The sequence below is a fragment of the Manis pentadactyla genome, chromosome 3, assembly GCF_030020395.1.
Source record: "Manis pentadactyla isolate mManPen7 chromosome 3, mManPen7.hap1, whole genome shotgun sequence".
Classification (NCBI taxonomy): Eukaryota; Metazoa; Chordata; class Mammalia; order Pholidota; family Manidae; genus Manis; species Manis pentadactyla.
In genome coordinates, this window is record NC_080021.1 from 210114066 (window position 1) to 210140561 (window position 26496).

Consider the following 26496-nt stretch of genomic DNA (forward strand, 5'->3'; position numbering starts at 1 on the left):
AGGCACTGTTGTTAGGTATCTTCAGTTAAGGTTACATCAGCTTTTGTGTGGTAAATCACTACTTAGGATCTATTGATCTTTGTGGTAAAAATTTTTCATACTAAAGGTATATTAGCAAATTAGTTTTCTGCGGTAACTAACACAATGTTACTTACTCTTAAAGATTAACAATAATTTGATTATCTTTTAAATTTCTTTTTCCCACCCATTTTCCCTCATTTATATATTTTGGTAATTATAACCAACAACCTATGGTTTTAATTTTGTTTTCATTTTCTGAAGATGGCCCTGGTATCAGGAAAAATAATTGATATGCAGAATCTTTGGCAACATTTTAAATATCAAGGGTATTAAGTGACAGCATTCAAGGCAAATTGGATTCAGTGTTGGGTATTTGTATACTACTACTGGGAAAAGCTGTGAGTTAATCATTTTAATATTTTTACCATAGAGGTAATAAACTCTTACGCCCTTGAAGTATGCTGATAAATGGGTTGTGGCAGTGTGAAAGTAGAAACATGTCTCCCAAATATCTTGCTATTTTCGATTTTCTATGATTAGACCTCTGATACATCTGCAAAAGAGAAATGGTTATATCCTTATTGTAGTTACCTGTTGAATTCTCTGTGAACCGAAGAAAAATCTGATTTCTTCTAACCTCAAAAGCTAATGCTTACATAAAAAATTGTTCCCTAGCAGAAAGCCATTTTTAATTTTTTGCTTTTGGTTGTGAGAAAATATCTTTTTAGACAGATTTTTAAAATCTTTGGAACTTAATTATTTGTGAATTTTTTTGATCTTACACAGTGCTTGTTCCAGTGCTATGCATAAGGGTGCTCAGTAAATGTTCATTGCTTTTCCACCATCCTCGTGTAACTGTGGACTGGTGCCTTCTTAATCAAAAGGTGCAGAAAATGTGTATCTTCTGCCAAACATTTGTGGTTTGCCTACATATAGAAAAGAACAACATAAGTACTGCATTTATCTTAGGCTTTGATCATCTTTCAAATGATTTATTTGTTTGACATTAAATTCACATATTTTAAGGAGAAATGAATAATATAAACATTTCACATCTAAGTGGAGACAGGTTGATATTCTAAATGGAATAGATTCATTTTCTTCACTGTGGATGAGAAGAAACTATATTGCTTAACTTCCTAAGAGGAGATGTCTTTGGACAATCCTGCATTGCTTAAAAATATACTTTATATTTATAAAATACTAATGTAAATTATATTATGCTTTAGAAATTTCTTTCAGAAGAAGTAAAGACAAGGATAACTTTTTTTAAAAATCTGTGCTAGTAGGGTCAGAAATATAATCTGACTTTGTGAATAACTAGTATATTAACTTTAAGTAGTACGTTTAACGTTAAGCTAACTTTCTCTGTGTTCCCAGTGGTAGGTTTCTGTTGTGGAAATACCATCCAATAATTTAAATATTTAGTTTCAGAGATACTGTGTTGAAGTGGCGTAAAACCAGTATAACGTAGAGTTCTGGAAAGAATTAAAGTGCTGTTTGTTGAAATAGCCACAGGAACATGGGGCTATTTAAGCCACTTAAACAAGGTTTATTTTTTCAGGTGTCAACAGTACTGCACTCAATCAAAAGAGTTAAATGAACTCTTTAAGTGTGTTTCATCCCCTCTTCTTACTTCACTATACCTTTAATTAGAGGTATCAAGATGTAAGGAAGAGAGTGTGAAGTTTAGAATCAGAAAGACATATATAACCCATGCCTTGAACTTAGTATATGACTTAAGGTAAGCTACTTAATTACTCTGAGACTTGGTTTCTTCATTTGTAAAAATGGAATTAATTATGCTTACATCATGGATGAGGACTGGAAAGCACTTGGCATTTCCCCCTCTCGTTCCTGGATACTCTCATTCACAAAAGAATAGGAAAGGTTCGTTCCTTCATTTTACAAATGAGAAAACTGAAGCTACAACATCATCTAAATTAAATAAGGACTGAGGAGTTCATGCCCAGTCACTTTTTTCTTAATGTAATACTAGGCTAACTTTAGAAACTCTTACAATAAAGGCTTATTGATTACCATGAGAAAGTGAGAAATAACTCTGAAGACATTGGCTCTTTGGGTGCTTTGCTATATGGATTTTGTGAATTTTATACTAAAGAGCCTATAAAGTTACAATCATGCTTTTAAAACTTACCAATGAATAGATGAACAAAATGTGGTACGTACATACCATAGAATGTTATTTGGCCTTGAAAAGAAAGGAAATTCTGACATGTGCTACAACATAGATGAACTTATGCGAGTGAGATAAGCCAGCCACAGAAGGACAAATATTGAATGATTCCACTACTCATGACAATAGTCAAAATCTTGAGACAGAAAGTAGGGTGTCGGTTGCCTGGGGAAATGGGAGTTAGTGTTTAATGAGTACAGAGTTTCAGTTGGGGAAGGTGAAAAGTTCTAGAGATGAAGTGTTGTGGTTGCACAGCAATGTGAATATACTTAATATCACAGAACTGTACATTTAGAAATGGCTCAGATGGTAATATTTATGTTATATTTAACCACAGTTTTAAAAGATTAATACTTTTTAAAAATTGGAAAACTTAAAAAAAAACTTTTTATTACAAATTACTGTGTCTGTATAATTAAGGATATTTTTACTTCATCTGGAATTGAACTACAGGTCACTTCATACTTTAAAGAAGGAAATTGTCACAGGCTTTGTAGGTTAAGCTTTACCTAAGAGTGACTTTTAGATAAGCTGTTTTTTTTTCTTTAAGTGCTGTAGGCTCAAGATGATTATGTTTTATTTTTTGGTTTTTAAGCTAAGCTGAAATTATTCAGAAGGTTTAAGTTAATGTGGTTCTCTTAGCTCACTAAAATAATTCAAAGAAACAGCCCCCAAATTTAGAGTCAGACTAAAACAGACACATCTATTGTAAACCAATTAGTAGTGGTGGAACGGACTTTATTTTTATAAAAAAGATGATTTTCCATTGAGTTTTGTTAGATTTGCCCCACCCTTCACAGGGATAGGCTATGAGAAATTCATCTGAAAACAAATTCAGGGAAACAAACTTCAGAGCCAGGAAAAAAAATCTGAGATTAGTGCAATTTTTAAAAATAACTTCTTTGTACTCTGCTTGTTTAATTTTAAAGGGCTACAAACCCACAGGAATTGGTCTGCTGCAGCATCTTTGAGGTTTGATTCTGTCTTACCTTTTTCTGAACAGAGAGTGATCTTACTGGATCAGTGTTTTTGAAGGATACTACTGGGAGCAACCACAGACAATGTATTGGAATGGGGAGAGAGAGAAAAATAGGCATGTCAAGGAGGAGAGATGCATGCATTCCAGAAGAGGACAGAGGCACCTAGATACCTGGGTTTGCATCAAGTTCCACAGTTTTATCTGTAAACCTAAGTAAGTTATTGAACCATTCTAAGCTTCAGTTTGTCATATGAAGCCAATATTATCTGGCAAGGTTAGTGTAATTAAAGATTAGTAATAATGCATATAAAGCTTCTTAGTACCATGTTGGACACATGATTGGCACTCAGAAACTAGTAAGTATATTGACTTTTTAGATTTAGCAAGATGATTTAAGTATCCCCCTTGAGAGTTCCTAAAGTTGTACTCATTCCCTCACTGGTTGAGCAACAAAGATGATGGGGATTGAAAATGGTAAGAGAGTGTTTTAGTCCAAAGAGAATCCAAGGTATGTTTTGTGGCTCAGTGTTTTAACTAGTTTTGGTCATGAAAGGTGATAACTAGATGAGTCAATCAGGCACACTCAAGAATAGTTCTTCTTTGGGTCTGTTCGTTCCAGTAGTCTTTCATATCCACACTTCCAGTCACATGAATGTAATATAGCGTATTTGTCATTTGTCGTCCTCAAATTACTTAGACCCTACCACAGATGAGAGAGTACTATAAGTAGTTCAGAGAGACTGTGTGCCCAGTGTAGTCCCAGCATTTACCGTGGTGGTATATACTTAGTAATTGTTTCTGGAGTGAATGATCAACGAATATAATGGAGTAGAAAGAGATATAACATTATTTTACTGTGTGATAAATACTATAAGTATAACTAGTTAAAAAAGCAAAAAGGCAAAGGCTTAAGAGGGAAATAATGAATATTGCAGAAGGGAAAGGGGGAGGCTGTATCATAAGATTGCTGGTGGGGGAGAAGGACTAACTCGTGAAATTAAGACACATTCCTAGCTTAGCAAACAGCATGAGCAAAGGTTTGAGAATGAAACTGCATGATATATTTGGTGCTGAGTTGTCTGGTATGGTTTGATAGAAATAAATAAGACTAGAATGCTATTGTCTTTAGATTTTGAAGGACTGATGATAAAGGATTTTATACTGTTTTCAGTCAGGAGCGATCAAAGGTTTTGAAGAAGGGGTAGGATATATTATCAGATCTAAATTTTAGAAATTTAACTGGGGGGCTTTGATAATAATCAACTAGAGAGAGTCTAGGGAGACTTATGTTACAGCTAAGTTGAAAGAGAATAAAGTACTCACAAGTCATTGATGTGAAGGATGTTGAAGGAGAAAAAGATTGGGGTATGTTTTGGAACTAAAATCCATTACAGTTCCAGGGGAGAATGAGAAAAGGAATCATGGATTTTTTTTTTTTTTTACGTTTCTATCTTGAATCAGTTGCTAACAAGGATAGGGAACATATGAAGAATATGTTGTGTGTAATGGACGAGGGTTCACTTTGGCGTGTGGAATTGATTTTGAGATGGCCATAGGACACATGTAGCAGAGCCTTCCTGTGTATTCTCATAACACCTCTTGGATATCTCCGTTATACCAAGCACTGTGTTACACTGTAATTACTTGTTTACTTGTCCATTTTATGCATCAAGGTAAACCTGTCAACAGTAAAGGGTACCTATTATTCCTCACCATAATAGTATACCTAGTGCCTGACACTCAATACCAAATAGAAAAGAAAACAAATACCTGTACGTAGTTATGGATAAAAGGTAGGGCTAGCAGTATTGGCAGCATATAAAAAGTTGTAAAGACAGGAGCTAATGAGATAGCCAAGGAAAAGTGGAAAAAGTAGAGGGTCAGAGGGGAATTTAAAAAATGGGCATAAGGAACCTAAAAGACAGATGATAACAGATAGAAATAGAAAATGGAACCCAAAAAAAAGTGTTTCAGAAGGATGTGGTCAGCTGATAGAAGTAAGATGAAAACTGAAAACAATTCTTGGGTTTTGAAACTTGGTGTTTTCATTCATTCATTCACTTATTTATTCCTTCCTTCCCAAAGTAGATGCTCAGAAAGCACAAACAAAATACCCAGGGATGCACAGATGAGATTTGAATTCAGTTTTTAGAAGAGAAGGTTCATTGAGGGTTGGTGGGAGGCAGGGGAGCCAGAGTTTTGAGAGGGACTGCTCATTGAGTGGCATGTCCCACTGAAGTGGTAGAGGTGAAGGCAAGTAATGCTACTCCTTCAGGAAGACTTTCAAGAAAACCAGGAAAATAAAGATGAACCAGAGCCCTGGACTAGTGCCTGGGAACTGGCACGCTTTATTTGTCTCAAGCATGTCAAGTGCAATTATAAGTATCACTCACACCTCTTTTATTAAGTTGGATCGGTCACTTATTGGGAGGTAATTTTACCTCTACTACTTGCACATTAGTAAATCCATATTACTGCAAGTTCACTGTTGATGTTACTGCTCTGAATCGTGTTAGTTACTGGAAACAATACATAGATTTATTTGATAATACTCCATCCAAAAAAAAGTTTGCTTTTTAAAAAGTAAATACTGATTATCCAGGAGCCATCTGTTTTTGAAGAACTGTCAAAAGAGCCTTTATCATGGCCAGTTCTTTTCCATTTCACTCTCCATTATCTGGGTCTTAGTGCATGAGAGGAAAATTGAGACTGAAAATGAATCTTCACTTGGCAAGATTGAGATGCATTATTTGCCATGATCTTTGCAGAAGTGCATGGTTGAACATAAAATTGTCATGGCGCAGAGAAGTGAATTTGTGCATAAAGCCTATAAGGAGTTTTGATCTCATGAGACTAATTTTCAATGAGAAAATCTCTCAGGATGTTTTTATGTGTCATTAAGGATGAAAGTAATGAAAGGATAGAAGAAATACAAAATACAATCGAACCTTTAGGTTTGATGCAGCAGGCTGCATTATTAAACAAAATGACCTGTCATTTTAAGTGACTTCTTAAAAGAAAGAGAGAGAAGGAAAACATCCCTGAACTTGAATTTGCCAGCCTGGCCCTGTTCGTAACTGGACCTGTTATAAGGGTCTAGACTCATCTGTTGTATAAAAGAAGGAAACTCGGAGTAGGTACCAAATACCAGAGTGCTTGTACGTATATTATCTTATTTAAAATGGGATAAAAATCTTAATATTCTGTCTTCCTTACAGAGTTGTTAGGATGATAAAATGAGATAATGTGTAAGTTTTAGTAATCTGAATAAAGTATTATACAAAGATAGGACATTGTTATTCATTCAAAGTATTCCTTGACATTTACATAAACAAATTAGAATGTGAAATTAGGAAAGCTGTATGTTTTTGCCCTAATACTGTTTCCTACATTGAATTACTGAAATCAGTTGATAATTGTTAATTCTTTTAAAATTGTTAGTTTCTGAAAAGCTATAATTAGTGGCTGCTTATAATATTCTGTATGTGTTGTTAAATGAGATATATATATATATATATGTATACTTTGCCTATATAGAACATTTATCTATATATTCCTTAGTAATTTTTGTAGTAGCTCTTTGGAGTAGATAGTACACTGTTAAAACATATGGAAACTGAGACTTTGTGACCAAGATCACACTAGTATTAAGTAGTAGAACCAGTGTTATAACTTGGGTTTTTCCTAATTCTTAATTGTGTGCTTTACCACCACAGATATGACTTCTGCTTTTATTGTCAGTCAGTGAAAGATGGTTACTGTTACTTTTTCATTGGGTGGCTCTTGCTGTTTTCCATCTTTATTTGCCATTTACCCAATGTCTTTAGCAAATATTTGAGTGCCTACTCTGTACCAGACATTGTTCCAGGTGTTGGGATTATAGCAGTTAATGAAACAAAAATCTCTGCCCTCCTGGAACCTAGGTTCTATCTTTACATGATACTTAAATGATTAAAATGTAAATACTTAAAAAGCAGATTAAAATGTGTCAAATGATGATAGGCGGAATGGAGAAAGGTAGGAAGAGGAATGGCAGTGCGGGGTGTTGGTGAGAGGAAGTTAGTACTGTATTGTCCATGAGAATTAGAGTTACAATCTGAAGGATGAAGAATTAGGGGGCTTCTTATGGTAACTGATGTAAATAAGGATTAAAAAAATTAGTCTTTGTGGTCTCAAGACAGATGATGTGAATACTCTAGAATTTTGCTGGTACACCAACTTCTGGGGCACCTCCTGATTGTAGAGGCCAGGGAGAAGGTGGTCTTATCTAGAGCCCTTGGAACTCATGGTCTCTCTCTTCACTTCTGCCATGGAGGCCAAAGAAGGGGGATCTCTCTGTATAACTTGTCCTATACTAAGTGTTTTGATAAGCCTCATTCCCACTGAGTAATTCAGTTAATTTCAAGTGAAGTATCTTTTAAAAATGTATTTTCCTGTCACCTTAAAGAAAATAGATTGAACTTCGAGCCTGCCAGATCTTCTCAGCTCTATAGTGTAAATGCGAAAGTATGTTATTTCTGAGTCTAGAGTATTTTAGAAAGTTGTCAGTGTCTCTGAGATGATAGCTTTAGAGGATTTTCCAAGACCTACTGCTACCCTGATGTTAGTCACATTTTAAAAGAGGGGAAAAGACTTGTTAAGCATGAAAACCTTACCTAACATACAAGTTCTAAAAAAGATAGACTCCTTTACCCAGTACTGAATGTTTTAGGACAAGGCCAGAATGTTTGGGACAAGGCATTGGAAAGGCATTATAATCTAATGGGAGAGCATAGCCTCTGGAATCAAATAACTGGGTTCAGTTTTTCGCTTTGCCTCCAACCAGTTATATTACAGCTGTTACTCTGAACAAGTTACACCATCTTCTAAGCCTTAATTTCCTCATCTGTGTAATAGATATGTGAAGATTAAATTATAAGACACTCATCATCAAATTGTAATACAGTACAGTAGATACTATAAAAAGTGTAAAATGCTGTGGGAACAGAAATAAAGCAGCAGTACATTTGGTTCTGTGAGACTGAACAGGCCACTCGGCAAAGGAAGATCAGATCATGAATGATGAGTTGGAATACAGAAGCAAGGAAACCAGTTTAGGAAGATTATCTATCCTAAGAGGGCAAATACCTGGAAGTATTAAAATATATATCCTCAGCAAAGACATTACATCCTCTAATTAATAAATTTATTTCATTGAAATATAATTGGCATACAGTATCCTGTTTCAGGTGAATATATTTAACTCTCCATGTCTTAGTCCCTTTCCCAACATGTTCCCATAGTGTTCTCTACCTTAAATCGGTACCTTTTAATGTGTTCAGTTTGCCTGTTCTCTACACTATAAACTCCTTTTGGACAAGAACTAGTTTCTCTTGTTCACCATATTCTGTTCTTAATACACTAGGTATCCTGTAACTGTTTATTGAATGGATGAAGCAAAACCACATTAAAAAAATGTTTTCCAAAGTGTATTTTGAAGCATCTTTGAAAGTCACACTATGTATTTAGATTTAGTCCTATGAACTGTAGAGCTGTGTTAGCCTTGATCAAGAGAATGTTTAAAATGAAAAGCAGCAAAGAGTCCATGTTTGGAGCCTTAGTTGTGCCTTCTTAAATGACCTAACTTCCCTTGAGGTTGCCATTTCTTTATGTTTAATAGTATTGATGATTTCTAAATTTTCTTCCAACTGTAGTATTTAGGGATTATGTAATAACTGCTGTCAGGTAGATGGGGCCTTTGAGGAGAAAATAGTGCTTGGCACATGGTGTATGCTCAATAAATATATGTTCAATTAAAAATCCTAAGCATAAATCAGGACTTCTTAATTGAAGGGGTTTAACCCTCAGAACATTTACCTCTTTAAGGTACAAGATGAGCTGAAACTACTTTTGTTTCTTGGTTAAAGCTCTCTTGAATATAATGCTGTGTTGTGTTGTTCTGTTGCAGTTTTGGCAACCAAAGGGAAATGCCACTAAGTATGCAGGTTTTTAAATGGTAGATGAGTTAAAGTTTTATTCCAATAGTTAATAAATAAATGAATGGCTTTTCATAAAATCACATATTTCTATGCTTGTTGGGAATTTTGGGCATGAAACTCTTTTATTGGTAATGTTCATATTGAGTTGAGTTCTAAGAAACCTTGGGATAGGATGATAAGTTTTTAATGGATTTCTGATTTCTTGCTGTGTAAGGTATTTCCCAACTTTAGAATTTATGCTTGTCCCCCTTTGAATTTATTTCTTTTGAGTGTTAATGTGAAATTTTGTTGCTTCATATGAGTTTTTAGTATTTTTAATTTAAGTATAAATAATGTTAGGAGAACCTTATTGTCCTAAGTGCTTTCAACTTCGTTTATGGGTGCATCTTTATAAATTAAAGGATAAAACACAGTAGTACTTCATGATTTTGAGAGGCCAAGAATAGAGTTGCAACCTGTGCCAAAGAAATCACTGTCGGCAGGCAGAGTTATTCTCAAGGGAATGTGATTTCTTTCGTTTTTTTGAAATCTGAAATATCTTGGTCCTCAATAGCATCAAATTCCCTCATTATCTGGAACAATAAGCTTAAATGATAAGCACTAAAAGTCTTTGGAAAATATTTTGGGAGTTTTTTTTTTTTTAAGTTTTTCCATCTGTATTTTGTAAGAATTAGAGCATAATTGAATATCTGGCAGACATTCTATATGAGTATCTTTATGGTTTTTGTTTTTCAGGCATTTTTAAAATATTTAATCATTCATGAGTTGAGCTTCATTCTTGAGTCATGGATGACAAGGCTTCTGTTGGAAAAATCAGTGTCTCCTCAGACTCAGTATCTACTCTTAATAGTGAAGATTTTGTCTTGGTTTCCAGGCAAGGAGATGAGACACCATCTACAAATAATGGAAGTGATGACGAGAAAACAGGACTCAAGGTAAAGCTCCATAACCTAAGTTTCTTTTGCTTAGCCTGGCTAAGCCCACTGCAAAACTTCGTCAATAGGAAGGCATATGGAGTAAAAATGAGAACATGGAAATAATATCCTTTCTTTTTTTAATTCTAAAGAGTTTTATTTATAATTAGTAATAGTGAACAAATTTATATTTAAGGATTTTCCATTTGGTTAGCTTCTGAATCTTCTAATACTCCTGTTAAAACTAGTGGTCATAATATAAACACTTGTCATTTTAGTATTGTTCGCACTTTACTATTGAATTAGAAGTGATTGTTTCTTTTGCCTGGTGTGTGCAGTGTAAAGGCAGTGGCTGGTTATCAATACTATCTATAAAACTAAGTTTTATGATTATTGATATAGAACTTTAAATACCTGGCTTTTGGCCACTTCTGTTTGTTTATATTTTCTCAGCCAGCCAGACAACTGTTGCTTATTTTCCTGTACTCTGTTGTTATTCTCTTTACAATAGTCTGTTTATTTAACAGATACAACATTATCTGTTAGTGTTATTTAAAATGTACATAGCTTTTAGAAATATTTGATTCTTGTTTACATCATTTCATTCAACAAGTATTTATTGAGTATTAACTGTGTGCCAAGTACTGTTCTAAATATTGGGGATATAGTGGTGAATAAGACAGGCAAAGCCTACTACCCTCATAGAGCTTTTATGGTAATGGGAGAAACATACCCTAAGAAAATAGGAAAGTTAAAATGGTTAAGTAAATTTAGGTACTGTGAAGAAAACCAAAGCAGGATAAATGGCTACAGAGTGTAGGGCAGATACTATTTTAGAGAGTGTCTTAAAATGACATTTGAGCAGAGACCAGAATGAAATGAAGTGAGGAAAAATGTCATGTATTAATCTGGGAAAAGAGCTTTCCACAGGGAACAAAAAAATAAACCCTAAGGAGAACCACCCTTATTCGGACAGAATGATTAAAGTAAATAAAAAGTCATCAAGAATGAGATCCAATGTTGGATAAGGGCAGATCGTGTAGAACTTTTCGAAAACTTAGTAGGAATTTGGACTTTGTGTAAGTGTAAAGGGAGCTTTTGGAGAATTTTGAGTGGGGGACATTATTTGATTTATATTTTAAAAAACTCACTGGCTAAGAGAGACTTTAAGCCTGACAGTATGAGGAGTTCTGTGGACTCCAAAGCAAAACTGGTAACTTATTTAAAAAAAACAACAACCATTTAAAGTCTCTGGAAATGTTCTGAAGGACATAGAGCATTTGAAGAGCAATTATTCAAGAAAATTTACTAAGAGAATCTGATATTGAACCAAAACCTGTTTCTATAACTCAACTCCATATCGGTGCAGTCAAGAAATGACACATTCTCTCCCCGGCTCCCAGTTGGAGGGCTGTCTTCCAGGAAGGCGCTGGAGGGTTTGTCATCCTGCCTATAGGCAACCTTTTGCAGACTATGTGTGACTTAGTGGTAGGGGCTCCCTTTTTTTGCCTAGCCTTTATTCCTAGGGTGGAGGCTCTACTTTGGGCACAGTGCTGAAGACAATACAGAGAGCCCACAAGCTAGTGGTTCCACACGAGTAGAGACAAGCCAAGAACATCTGAGGCTACTATACCTCCTCCCACAGCCAAGAAGTACGCAGCTTCTGAAGATGCAGTCTCAGAGAAGCATGCCGTTGTCCACACTCTCAACTTCATAGCTGTGGCTCAACAATTTTGCCAGTAGTGAGAAGATTGGAATGGAAATAGATGAAATAAAAAATAGGAAAACAAAGTTAATAAAACCCAAAGCTGGTTCTTTGAAAAGATAACAAAATTGACAAAACCAGGTTGATCAAGAAAAAAAGAGACACACACAAATTACTAGAATCTGAAATGAAAGAGGGGGCATTATTATAGAAGGTAACTAAATAAAAATAATTATAAAGGAATATTATAAGCAGTAATATGCCAATAAATTAAAGAACTTAGATGAAATGAGTAAGTTTCTAGAAAACACTAATGAAACTGATAAATAGTGTGAATAGACAAATAACAAGAGATTGAATTAGTAATAAAAAAAGAGAACCCAGGCCTAGATGTCTTAGCTGCTGACTTCTACCAGATACTTAAATAAGAGTATTGTTCTTCACAAAGTCTCCATGAGGATGGTATTACCCCGATACCAAAAGTAGAGCACATCAAAACTACACAGAAATACCTCTTATAAATACAGACACAAAAATACTCAACAAAATACTAGTGGACGTAATTCAGCAACATATAAAAAGTATTACACAACATAACCAAGTGGGATTTATATCAGGAAAGTAAGTGTGGTTTAACATTTGAAAATCTGTTAATGTTAACATACCATATCAATGGAATTAAAAAACATTTCAGAATAAATGGTAGAACTTCCTCAACCTGATAAACAGCATCTATGAAAAACTCACAGCTAAAATCATTCTTGCTGGTGAAAAACTAGATTCTTTCCCCCTAAGTTCAGGCTCAAGACATGAATGTCTGCACTTACTACCTCTGTTCAACATTACATTTGAGGTTAATCCCGATCAGTTAGGCATGCCAAAAAAAAGTCACCCAGATTGGAAAGAAGCAAGTAAAAACTATCTCTGTTTGCAGTTGCTATGATCTTGTTTTTGGAAAACCCTAAGAAATCCACACACAGGAAATATTTAAAGTTAATAAAAGTTCAGCAAGATTGTAGGATGCAAGATCAGTATACAAAAAGATCAGTTTTACTTCTATATGCTTGCTATGGATAATCTTAAAATGACCATAAAAATTCTGTTTATGTTAGCATCAGCATCACAGGAATGAAATATTTAGTGTTAAGTTTTTAAATCTTACGCTCTGAAGTCTGCAGAACATTGTTGAAAGAAATTCTAAGTAAGTGGAAATTCATCCAGTGTTCATGCATCAGAAAATTTATCATTAAGATGGTATTACTTCTCACATGGTCTACACATTCAGTGCAGTCCTCATCAGAATCCCAGAGAATATGTTTGTAGATAACACATTAACATGCCAATTCTGAAGAGCAAAAATAATCTTGGAAATGAAGAGTGAAGTTGGAGGACTCACAGTCTCCAATTTCAAAACAATATAAAGCAATGGTAATAAAGACAGTGTTGTACTAACATAAAGACAGGTATATAAATCGCTGGAATACATTTGAGAGTTGGAAATAGAACCATGTTTCTGTAGTCTGCTAATTTAAAAAATGGTACTAATACCATTAAATCGGGAGTGGATTTTTTTTCCCACAAATTGTGCTGGGACAATTAGATAGCCACATTCAAAAGAATTAAATTGTACCTTTACCTCACAACAAATACAAAAATTAGCTCAGAATGGATCAGGGACCTTAATTCAAGAGGGAAAAGTATACAACTGAGAGGAAACACAGGGGTACATTTTTATGACTTCAGATTTGGCAGTAGATTCTTAGGTATCATACCAAAAGCACAAGCAAAAAGGAAAAAAAAAAATTGGACTGAACCAACATTGAAATCTTTCCTGTTTCAAAGGATACTACTATCAAGTGAAAAGACAAAACCACATAATGTATCTAGGGTGTATGAAGTGATGAACAACCTAAATGTTGTTCAACTACTAAAATGGATACATAAAATATGATATATGGTGGAATGTTAGTTGGTCATAAAAAAGGAATGAAATATTGAACATGCTACAACAAAGATGAATTTTGAAGACATTGTTAAGTGACAAATCATAAAAGGCCACAAATTATATGACTATTAATATCAAATATCTGAAATAATTAAATCTTTAGAGGCAGAAGATAGTTGTCACTTAGGGCTGGCGGTATTGGGGGAAGAGGGAGTTAATACCTAATGGTGTCTCTTTGAGGTGATGAAAAATTACAAAATTTGGTGATGTTTGTGCATACCTGAATATACACAAAACAATAGAATGTGCACTTTTAATGGGTGAATTGTATGTGAATTACATCTGTCTGCTTTATGGAGTTATTGGCAGTAATGGGACATGATCGGTAGTAAGAAAAGCATGTAGCCATCTTAGTCATGAAAGGGAGAGAGAATGTTGGCTTGGAGTAGAGGGTGAAGGTGCTCTGATTCAGGATACATTTTCAGGGTAGAGTTAATTGGTATTAGAGGGAGCAAATTAGATGTGGTATTTAAGGCAAAGAGAAGTAAATTATGATTCCTGGATTTTGGTCTGAGCTGTTGGGTATATGGCAGTGCCACTTACTGAGATGGGAAGGAGATAGGATGACCAGGATTGCAGCAGGGGAATCAGAGATCCTGTTTAGGACATTAAATTTGAGATGACTATTACATGTCTATTTCTAGATGCCAGGTAATTGGATGTGTGAGATTTGATGCTCAGGAGAGGTTGAGTCTAGTATCAAAAGTACATAGCAGTATTCAAAGCTATGGGATTGGATGAGTTCACCATAGAAGAGTGAGTATGGATTCTGAAGAGGTGAGTGATGAGTTGGTTCTTGGAGTACTTCAGGAGATTGAGGTGAAGAGAAACCAGCAGAGAAGACTAAGAAGAAATGACATAAGGCAAATTAGGAGATGGGATCCACCTTGGAAGAATAGGGAAGAAAATGTTCCTAGAAAGCAGGAGTAACCAGCTATGCTCGATTCTGCTGAGAATTTGCTTTAGATGGTGACAGAAAGATGAAAAAATAGTGTCCTTGGTGATCCTTAAAAAGGATGCTTTTTCATGTTTGTTTATTTTTGTTTTCAGAGAGAGAGATACAAGCATTAGCAGGATTAGTGTGGGTTGGGTAGTAAATGGGAGATGGAGGAGGAAGTGGCAGTAAGTATAGACAACTGTTTTGAGGATTTTTGCAAAAAAAAACAAAACAGAAAAACGGAGCGGTAACTGAAGAGTGATATGGATTCCATTGAGGGATTTTATGATATTTATGTACTGATCAGAATTCTTTATTAAAGAGGGGGATGATAATAGTACAGAAGAGGACAAAGTATTTGATTAGATTAGGGAGAAGGGTTTCCTGTGCATAAGTGGAGGGATTAGCCTAGGAATGGTTCCTGTAGCAGGAAGAAAAACAGCATAAATGAGTGCAGATGCAAACAGACCAACCTTCTCTCCTTTCGGATTTCTTCCACTTGAAAATTTTCTTGTTAACTTTCAAAGTAGCATTTGACTTACTCTTCCTGTTTCTGATTTGATGAATCATTTATGGTAAATGGGAAGGACCCTAAGGGCTCCTGCAGAGAACTTTTTTTCTTGCTCTCTCATCTGTTTTGTTTACCAAAGAGATACCTCTGTAGACCAGGAAATTGAGCAACATGATGTCCAAATTTTAAATGTTTCCTTTATTTCCATGTACAGATGTACTCACATCTGTATAGTATATTGGTCATTTTATGTAGAACTGGTAATTGAAAAAGTAGTAAAATTACTGTTTAACCTATGAGGAAAGTATATAAGGATTGCTGCAAATGTGTTGGTCAGTGATGCTCAGTCTTCTTTTTGAAACTTTGTTTTCTCAACCTCTAGTGTATTGTAAAATTGCACTGAATTTAGAAGATATATTTTAAAAGTCTCTCAGTCCTCCACCCCGGAAGTCCTAATTGAGTGTTTTGTTGATTATTCAGTTGACAGCTGGTAATCTACCAAGTGCTGTTTTAAGCACTGAGAAAAGAGAGCTCCCATTTTGGAAATATATATGACCTAGAAAGCCTAAAAATGCTCCAGTAACTTAGAAAGTTGGGTGCTATATAACAAACACCCTTTTAATTGAATGCCTGTATTCACAAGAAAGTAAAGAAAATGTTCAAGAAACAAAGCCAAGAGGCATAAAAGCCAGAACTGTACATATGAGCTGACTGGGGAATTTTGCTCTTCTTTATAACCAGTACATTTGGGTTTTGATAGCTAAATTGGGTAAGAGATAAAGCCTAGGGTTTTACAGAGAGGTGTGTTGGAATTGAGTGATACATCCTAACTGAAAGGATATACTTGAAAACAAAAAAAAAAGATGTGTCTGTAGCCACAGGAAGAAAATAAGGAAGCTTATATATCTTTGCTTGGACACTGATTTGGAGGGGGGTTTTGTTGAGAATTTGTACCCCTAGGTTTGCTTTCATATATGTTTGGGGTTTGAATTTATACAACCTGCATGTTCCTGGGTTGGTAGTATTCTTAGGGCACCTGAGAAAATCAATTACAAAACTACTTGAAGAGACATCCTTGCCACCCAAGCTATGTGGTATTCCCACAGACAACCCTGATGTAGAATAGTGCACTACATAATTTACAAAGGACAATTCACCATGAGTGAGATTTAGCAAACCCCAGCAGGGACAAATCTCACCAAAACTCAAGTGTTTGAATAATTAGCTGTAACCTAAAAATAGATATGATTAAGATGATAAAATATTTTTTTTAATTTGAAACATTAGAAAAGAACAAAATTATAAAAAAATTATAAGACTAAGCAAATTAGAATTTATACAAGTAAAAATTAGACCCCACTAAAGTAAGAGGTGCAGCAGATGTGATGAACAGCAGACAACTTTAGACAATGCTAAAGAGAAAATCAAATACTTGGAAAATGAATCTGAAGAGATTACCCAGAAAATAGCACTGAAAGTTGATTAACTACGAAAAGAGCACTTAAGAAATGTGGAGACTAGGTGAGAAGAATCAATATATACCTAAGTGTTCCTTGAGAATATAATGGGAAAGAAGGAAATACTTGAGCTGAATATTTTCCAGAAATGATGAAGGTTATAAATCCTCAGCTAAAAAACAGAGTGAGTCCCAAGCAGTGTAACAGTGAAAGTGCCAAACATCACAGCCAAAAAGAAGCTTTTTAAAAGGCTGAATGAGAGTAGAGATGAATTACACACGGTTCCTGTGCTCAAGATGCTTATAGCTTAGAGTAGATGACAGTTGTTAAAATTCTTGGTGCAGTTGTTTTTACTAATCTTTGCTTTGTAACAAACTTCTGACCTCAGTGGCTTAAAACAATTTATTATTTCTCATGATTTTGTGGATTGACTGTGCTGTTTTTTTGGTCTTGCTTAGGCTCATAACTTCATTCAAGCGCTACTAGACTGGCATGTCAGGATCTTTCTTATGTGGTCTTTCACCTTAGGCTTCTTCAAAGCCTGGTAGTGTTAAGGTAGACATGGAAGCTGTCAGGCCTCTTTTAAGGTAAATAGACTGTCCTCTTGGTGGAGGAGCTGTGGAGATTCTGTGGCCATATTTAATTTTCAACATTAATATTGTCAGTTAAATACCATTGTGGAGGTTAACAAAGAGTGCCATAGAACAGAAGGTATGAAAGCTATCTCAGCTTGGGGGAGCAGTCAGGGAAGGCTTCTTGGAGAGGATAATGCTTTAGTTAAGCCCTTTAAAGAAAAGCTTTATGTGATGATGTACTTATAAAGAAAATCTTTTGTTTTCCTTCATGAATTGTTTTGACAACTTGCATCAAAATCTGAGAACGTCCATAAACTGAGAACATGTTGTGTTTTCTCTACCTCATTCCTCTGGTGTAGGAATCTTAAACCTTTAGCTCTAAGCCAAAGATACTTTATAAATAATGTTGGTTGGGGATATATTGATCATCTAGTACTTCTTAGGCTGAAAGTTCAGTTAGAGAATTTTTATGCTTCTTAATCTGCATAGTTCTATTGAAAAATCCACCTGATTTTATTATAGTTGGGAAAAGTTGTCAAGCTTTATTAAAATAGCAGATACAGAAGGGGATTAAGGGGTATTATAATCAGCATACATAATGTAGTGCGGACATGGGGAAGGCAGGATAGCACAGAGAAGATAAGTAATGACTATAGCATCTTACTAAGTTGATGGACAGTGACTGCAATGGGAATGTGGGGGGGACTTGATAATATGGGTGAATGTAGTAACCACAATGTTGCTCATGTGAAACCTATATAAGATTGTATATCAGCAATACCTTAATAAACAAACAAACAAATGAATAAATAAGCAGATACAGAAGTTATTCCTTCTTATTTAGTATTGCCGAAACTAATGTTCTGACTCAGTTTCTGATATTGCTTGTTTTATAATCAGATGATCTTGTCATCTGTAATATGATGCAGTTTAATTAACAGGATCTGAATGATGGTAGGGGTAGACACATAAGTAAATATGTCATCATGATAAAATTCATCATGTGCTAGAGTGTAGATAGGAACAGAATTATGTGAGAACATAAGTGTTTGCCTGAAGAAGAAAAGAAAGGTTTTGCAGAATAGTTAACAATTCAGCAAAGCCTTAAATAAAGATTAAGAATTTCCCAAAGAAGTGAGTCTGTGACAATGTGAGAAGACCAAGAGTCTTAAAAGGACCTTGCATATAGTAGGATTGAATGTGCTTCTTGCTTTTCTGTTTCTCCCAAGATGCAAATAGCCTTTTTGGTATTTGCTTTCTGTAATTATAAAAATAATGTGTACTAGATAGGGAAAATGCAAACAATAAGAAAAGTGAGTAAAACCCAGCCATAGTCCCATTATTTAGCAAAACAATCATAAATATTTTGGGGCTATCTTCAGTTTACTTTTTAGGATGAATTCACAAGGTTCTGTTCTTTCCCCTTCCCTTTTTAAATTGTTAATAATTCTCAATGGTAATTTTAGCTTATTTCTCTGGTCCTTCCTTCATGTAGTAAGATAAAGAGATGGATAATCAGATGAACTGCAGTTTATAATGAGGCAAAAGAGATGGAGTAATTTGTCAAAGGTCACAGAACAAGTATGTGAGTGGATTTGAGGTTAGTAACTATACTTTTCAGTATCCAGACTGGACTTCTGATTCTTTTGTGCTTTGCTTTCTGATAAAAACTGAAACTTACATATTTGTCAGCTTCTTATTCTTTTTACACTGAGGCTGAGCAAAATTACTCAGTTTGAACCATTTTCATTTATACTTTCATTTCAGTATGATACAAGTAATGGGGACTGTATATCATCAGGAGTTTGTCCTTAATTTTGTGATCATCTGTGGATTTCTCAAGCACACACTCATTTCCTAGCATGCTTTTTTGAAGACACAGTCTCTAGTGGAAAAGGGTCCCAGACTGCCTAATACAGTTTTGCATTACTGTCATATCAAGTGGGGCCTAGTTGATATTATTTCAGTGAGGAGAAACGGGGGCTATAAAGTTGGAAACTTAACAGGAAATGACTGGATGTTGCCTTTGGAACATTTTGTTCTTTGGTTCCGTAGATGTAGTTTTGTTCTTAAGGAAATATACTTGTAGCCAATTCTACCATATAAACTATGTGACCTTTATTTGATGTATTTACAAAGGACAGATTTTATTCTTTCTAATAATGCTTCTTTTGCATATGAATACTGTGTTCTCTGTTTTCTCTGGACTGTGGGAAGTAGAAATACTCTTTTTTAAGTTATTTGCTTTTTCAAACCCCAACTCTAGTAGGAGGATCAGAGTTTAGAAATAGCTGAAAGCAGGTTACGAAGGTACTGATTGGGTGCTTACTGGATGCTCACTAAATGGCAGGTACTGGGATGAGAGATGAGCTAATTCTTGTAGAAGTCACATGATACAGTGGCTGAAATATAAATAAGTGCCAATAATTGTATTATTATTGTGTAATTGAACATTCATGACAATCCTGTGAGAAAAATATTAATATTTTCATTTTAGAGACAAGACAGTGGCGGATCCCAGAGGTCAATTTGCCCACAGCCAATAGTTAATGTCAGAGCCATGTCCCAAACTTGGGTCTGTCTTACTGTGGAGCCCAAGTAGGACTACTAAGTACAGTTGCATGGTCTACAGTTAGTACAACCCCAGGGGGATGCTATTCACATTGTCTTTGATGTGAAAGGTGCCCCCTGGAGTTGTGCTACAAGCCAGCTATTGTCCCATTTTTTTTTTTACTATTGCCTTAGTTTATAAGCAGAATTATGAGTAAACCATTCACCGTGCAGTTTCTGTCCTTGTGGATATTTATATCTGTTTACAATAGCTGCTAAATTGCCTACTTTATGCTTACTGTTTCTTCCTCTCTATTCAGAACTGTTTCCTAAAGCAATCTCTCTTCCTCTTCTTAATGTAAATTACATGGAGACCAATATAGATCTAAGTGTGACCCAATATGTATTATCCATACACACTTGCTTGCTTTTTTATTTTTATATTTGTGCTAAATTTAGGTATAAATCTTTGTTGGACTTCAAAATAAAGTTTATTTGGTTTTGCAGCATGCTGTTTAGTCATACCTAGTATTTCTTACTCTAAATGTTAAACCTTAATGACACTCTCAGAATAATAGGAAATGATGGTATTGTTTCTGGTTTTGGTTGTAAGTAGTTAACAAAGCTGAAATCAATCATTCAGATTTCATTTTCTATAACTAAACCAAAATCTGTAGAATATCCAAATTGGATAAAATAATACTATTTGCCTTCTATTCTTTGGATTTATAAAATTCAATTCAGTAAACATGTGTTGCAGATTTACATCACTACCCAAAGCTTTGGGAATATGAAGATAATTTAAGGAACAGTTTCTGCTATCTAATGCTTAGTCTGGTTTAAGGGGCCCACTAAAAAGTCTAAATCAAGTAGAAATGCTAGAATAAATATGTATGCTAATATTATAGTAGCACTCCCTAAAGAGGGAGTGATTAAACTGTAGTGAGGCTAAGGTCTCCCTCTTATTATTTAGGTCTCCCTCCCACAATTTAAGCTTGATTCTTAAAAGGTAGAAAGAAGGAGAGAAGGGCTTTTCAGGAAAGGGAACAGTGTATACAAAGTCAAGACACTTAAAAGTTTATGACATGTCCTGGGGAAATTGAGTAGAGTAGTTTGATGTGATAAGAGTTGGAAAGGTAAATTGGGCAGAGTTGTGGAAAACTCATACAGTTATGAATTCAGGCTTTATCTTTTGGGCATTGAAGAAACATAGAAGGGTTTATAAAGCAGTGCTTGATCAGAACTACAATTTGTATTTATAACTTGAATGTCCATATGAATGATAGGTCAGAGAAAGATGGCAGGGAAACTACTACCTTTCCCCTAGGCTTACGTAAAATGAAAGAGGCTGTCCTATGGTATTAGCTATGCAGAGAGAGAGAAGAAGGGAAAAAATACACAACTGAGCAAGAATTAGTAGGATTTGTGAGTAGTGTGGCAGTGAAAGTAAAGGATGATTGTGATCCTTCATTTGTACACTGGGTGAATAGTAGTGCAATTCATTGATATAAAAAAAAGGATTCAGAGGAAGGATCAGACAGTGAGTAAAGTTTTGACACAGTCTGGAATACTTAGTTAAAGATGTCTGTACAATAGACAGTTGAGGAAGGGGCTATAGATATGTGTTGGGAATTGTTTGTATGTTGTTGACTGTAGATGAGATGACACTTATAAGAGAGTCTGTAAATGAGCCATTGCCAAAACAGAATCCTGGATGAACGTTTTGAGGGGCAGATAGCAAAAAGGAATAGTTGTGTTGCTTCTTTAATAACAATCCTATTTTATCTATTTTTTTTTTAATATACTTTTTTTAGAGCAGTTTAGAATCACAGTAGAATTGACAGGAAGGTACAGAGATTTATTATATAAACTTGCCCCCACATATGCATAGCCTCTCCTCTACTATCAATATTCTTTTTCTTTTAAAATAAAGTTTATTGCAGTAAAATTTATACACAGTAGAATGCAACCCTTTTAAGTGTACAGTTCTGTGAGCTTTAATAAATGTAAACTTTTATGTAACCATCACCACCACCACAGCAGAGTATTTTCATTACTCCAAAAGGTCCCTTTGTTGTTCTTTTTAGTACTCTTCCCCCTTTCCAGCAACCAATGATGTGATTTCTGCCCCTAAACTTTTGCTTTTTCCAGAATGCCATGTAAATGGAATCATACACTATGTAACCTTTGTGTCTGGCTTCTCTGTGACTTTACAATAGTGCTTTTGAGATTCATCCATGTTGCTGTATTAGTAATTCATTCCTTTTTATTTCTGGGTAGTGGTACATTGTATAGATAGATGAAAATTTGTTAATCCATTCATCAGTTGATAAACATTTACTTTATACTCAGTTTTTGGCAGTTATGAATGAATAATACTGCTATAAACATTCCCAAACAGGTCTTTGTGTAGACATGTTTTTATTTTTCTTGGGTAAATAACAAGGAGTCAGTCATATGGTAAGGGTATATTTTTTATAAAATGTAAAAAAAGCTTCATAATTGTACCATTTTGCATTCCCACCAGCAATGTATGAGAGTTTTTCAGTTGTTCCACATCCTTGCCAGCCTTTAGTGTTATCAGAATTGTATTTTTGTTTTTAGTTTTAGCCATTCTTATATGTATATAGAGGCATATTGTTGTGGTTTCAATTTCCCTAGTGGCTAATGATACTGAGTTTCTTTCACATGCTTATTTACCATCTGTATATCTTCTTTGTTGAAATGTCCACTCCTGCTTTTTTAAATTTAGGTTGCTTGTTTTCTTATTATTGAGTTACGAGAGTTCTCTATATTCTGAATATAAATATTTCACAAGATATGTGATTTGCAAATAATTTCTCCTAGTCTGGCCTGTCATTTCATTCTCAGCAGTGTCTTTTGAACACAGTGTCTTTTGATTAAGTGCATTTTATCAGTTTTTTCTTTTATGCATACTTACCCTACTCTGAGAAATCTTTGTGTCCCAGGATCACAAAGATTGTCGGTTTTCTTCTTTAAGTTTTATAGTTTTAGGATTTATTTTTAGACCTGTGATCTCTTGTGCATTAGTTTTTGTATATGCTGTGAAATACTTGTTGAGATTGATGTTTTTCTGCATATGTATGGATGTCATGTTAATTGCCAACTTTGTTGAAACCAATTGGCCATATATGTGTGGATCTATTTCTGGATTTTGTTTTGTTCCATTGATATGTATGTCTGCCCTTTAATTAATATCATCTTGTCTTAATTGCTTTACCTGTGACTACATTTTTTTTTTAGAGATGATTGTGATATCTGCTAGGAATGCTGTTGGCAGCAAGGAACAGAAAGCCCAGCTAATAGTGGGTTTTTCTGTTATAACAGGAAGTCTAGAATAAGCAGTTGCTGGTTTGTTTAAGCTGTTCTTCTATACCAGGCATCATCAGCAAACTAAGCCTGCTGGCTTAATCTCACCTGCCACTTATTTTGTACATCACCTGTGCAGGTTCTTAAAATTGCATTTGTCCAGGCTCTCTCTGTGAAACTAATTCAGTTGTCAGCTGGGGAGCTGAGGGGACAAGTGAGGAGCAGGTATTTAAATTTTAGCATGCTTTCTCATAATATTGGCAGTTGCGTTGTATTGTCATGGTTAAGAACCATTCATCTAACAAATGTTGGCGAGGTTGTGGAGAAAGGGGAACCTTCCTACACTGCTGGTGGGAATGTAAATTAGTTCAACCATTGTGGAAAGCAGTATGGAGGTTCCTCAAAAAGCTCAAAATAGAAATACCATTTGACCCAGGAATTCCACTTCTAGGAATTTGCCCTAAGAATGCAGCACTCCAGTTTGAAAAAGACAGATGCACCCCTATGTTTATTGCAGCACTATTTACAATAGCCAAGATATGGAAGCAACCTAAATGTCCATCAGTAGATGAATGGATAAAGAAGATGTGGTACATATACACAATGGAATATTACTCAGCCATAAGAAAAAAACAAATCCTACCATTCGCAACAGCATGGATGGAGCTAGAGGGTATTATGCTCAGTGAAATAAGCCAGGCAGAGAAAGACAAGTACCAAATGATTTCACTCATATGTGGAGTATAAGAACAAAAGAAAACTGAAGGAACAAGATAGCAGCAGAAGCACAGAACCCAAGAATGGACTTATAGTTACCAAAGGGAAAGGGACTGGGGAGGACGGGTGGGAAGGGAGGGCTAAGGGTGGGAAGAAAAGAAAGGGGGCATTACGATTAGCATGTATAGTGTTGGGGGGGGACGGGGAGGGCTGTGCAACACAGAGAAGACAGGTAGTGATTTTATAGTATCTTACTATGTTGAAGGACAGTGACTGTGAACTTGAGGACAAGTAGTGATTTTACAGCATTTTACTATTTTGATGGACAGTGACTGTGAACGGAGAAGTGGGGGAGACTTGGTGAAGGGGGGAGCCTAGTAAACATAATGTCCTTCATGTAATTATAGATTAATGATACCAAAATAAAAAATAAAAAATAAAAAAGAACCATTCATCTAAGGTTGTTGATTAGAGTGTGGTCCCCAGACTGGCAGCATCACCAATAAAACTTTTTAAAAATGCACATTGTCAGGCCCACCCCAGACTTACTGAATTAGAGTTTGGTTACGGCCGAACAGTTTGTGTTCAAAAGTTCTGTAGGTGATTCTGATGCTTGCTAAAGTTAGAGAACTTTGAGAGGCATTGCTGAATGTTCCCCTAGGGAAGATTAATTGACTTAAAAAAAAATGGTTGATTTAAGTGTGTGTGTGTATTATAATGTCATAGTAATTTTGAAATTGGATTAAAGGTTTACAACTAATCTAACATAATTGTACTCTATTGGACCTAATTATCCAAAGCATATGTTAGATTGCTTTTTTAAAGCAGCTTTTAAAAATCAACATTTGTGTGTGTGTGTGTGTACATCCTAACCATTAAGGAAGAGTTAAGGAAATGAAATACAAGGCAGTTCTTACATTTATAGACTATAAATGAGGGGAGAATGCAAGGTAATATGTATAAACACAAAAGATATATATATACGTGTTTTCTTTCAGGGTTAGGTATATTTTTGTTAATAATGAAAATATTAAAGTGCAGGTAGCTTATACAACAGAAAACTTTACTTACCCTGTATACCAAAGAACAGAACAGTACTTCAGAGCAGGTAAAATATAATGTCTTCTCTTCAATTTAGCTTGCTCTTTTAATGATAGCCTTCCCAATTATAGTTACTAATTACTTAAACAAGAGTCTAATATCTTTTCTCTTTTTTCAGGAAGCTCTAACTGTCCTACTTACATTATTTCTCCTTTTCTGGGGAAACAGTTTAGGTTGAATTAGGCTTATTTTGTCTACTGCACATGATAGAGTATTTCTTCCCCAGTTCTGAAAGAATAAGAGGTTAATTGGAACTAAGCTCTAGTTTGTTTTTTAGGTGCTTTAAAAAAAACTTTGACAGCAGAATTTCTGAAAAAAGAAATTCGGTTGCACTTGCGGATTTCTAGGATTGGGCATAACAAAGATTGAAAATTACTTGACCCATCTGTAATTCCATTAATAGTAACTGTCAACATATAAAATTTAGTTCACAGAAACAGGTATTGTCATTGACACCAAAGGCTGGACACCTCTCTGGCCATTTCCAAGACAAGAGTAGCTGACATGTTAGAATTTCCTTGGGAAAATGTCAGCAAAAAGGACTTAAGACTGGTTCTCAATCATAACTTATAGCCAGAGGGATATGAAATTTATGGAGTCACAAAATATGTTTGAACTGGGTTCATTGACAGTCCAAATGTACCTATGTTATTGGAATTTTTCTTCTTGACTTTGGTGTTTACTGGTAAGACCTCATCCTCTTTAACAGTCTTATAGCCCCACCCATTTTAACTATTTGTCAGGTTTTAGTCTTCAGGAAGCCTTCTGGGTCATGACTTCCTTTTCCTAAATTAATTCTTTTGTTAATTTTTCTGGCATTTCTTGAATAAGCTTTTGGTGACAGTACTGGGTTTTGTCACTTACGGTTTTCTGTAGCATTGGGCAGTCTCTACCTGATTTTGCACTTGCTTACTTCCTTGTTGAGCAACTAATAAGAAACCATCATGACTCCAGAAAAATACTTGACATTATAGAAGTGAAGTGCATCTGTTCCTCAAGGCCATTTTATTATACATGATTCTTCCTAGCTTTATTCAAGTGTCTCAGGAACTTTAAGAACCTATTCATATCAAAAGTCTCCCTCTAAAATACAGCAGACTTTTTACAGCAGGAGTGGTAAAATACACATGAAAATTTATTACCTTACAAGTATGTTTCTACTCATAACTTCTGGAAGCAAATACATCTTCCCTTTTTTCTTAAAGATAAGAGAAAGTGCTAAAGATTTTCCTCCTACTAGCATTATTTTTCACCAGACAAGTAAATTACAAATATTATAATAGTAGGACACTGTAGAAAACTTTTAGTAATATTGACAGACTATCACATGAGTTCCTGGGTGTATTAGTCTCAAATTCGCTATGTACTTTTTCAGAAAAAAATTGTATGAATTTAAGAGAGCAGCTGCAGTTCTTATTTATTGCAGATCTTGATTTATTCTATATTTTGAAAACATTCAGAAGATACCTTTGTATCTAAAGAAATGCTGACAGTTTTCTCTAGAATTGTGGAACCACTT

General features: G+C 35.0%; 1 protein-coding gene across 11 annotated transcripts in view; it reads left to right on the forward strand.

Moving 5' to 3' along the window:
* The window catches only part of RABGAP1 (RAB GTPase activating protein 1), a 163965-nt gene that overhangs the window by 9459 nt on the left and 128010 nt on the right, over window positions 1-26496 (forward strand). For 7 of the 11 annotated variants that reach the window (XR_008996627.1, XR_008996629.1, XR_008996628.1 and 4 more), the window contains 2 exons: window positions 3222-3410; window positions 9911-10110. The exons of 1 other annotated variant lie outside the window; for it this stretch is intronic. Coding sequence is in view for 7 of the 10 variants with exons in the window: in XM_057499007.1 (XP_057354990.1) it covers window positions 9961-10110 (150 nt within the window). In the remaining 3 variants the exon portion in view is untranslated. The remainder of the gene's footprint in view (window positions 1-3221; window positions 3411-9910; window positions 10111-26496) is intronic. 3 more of the 11 variants (XM_036914001.2, XM_036913999.2, XM_036913998.2) reach the window with 1 other exon arrangement.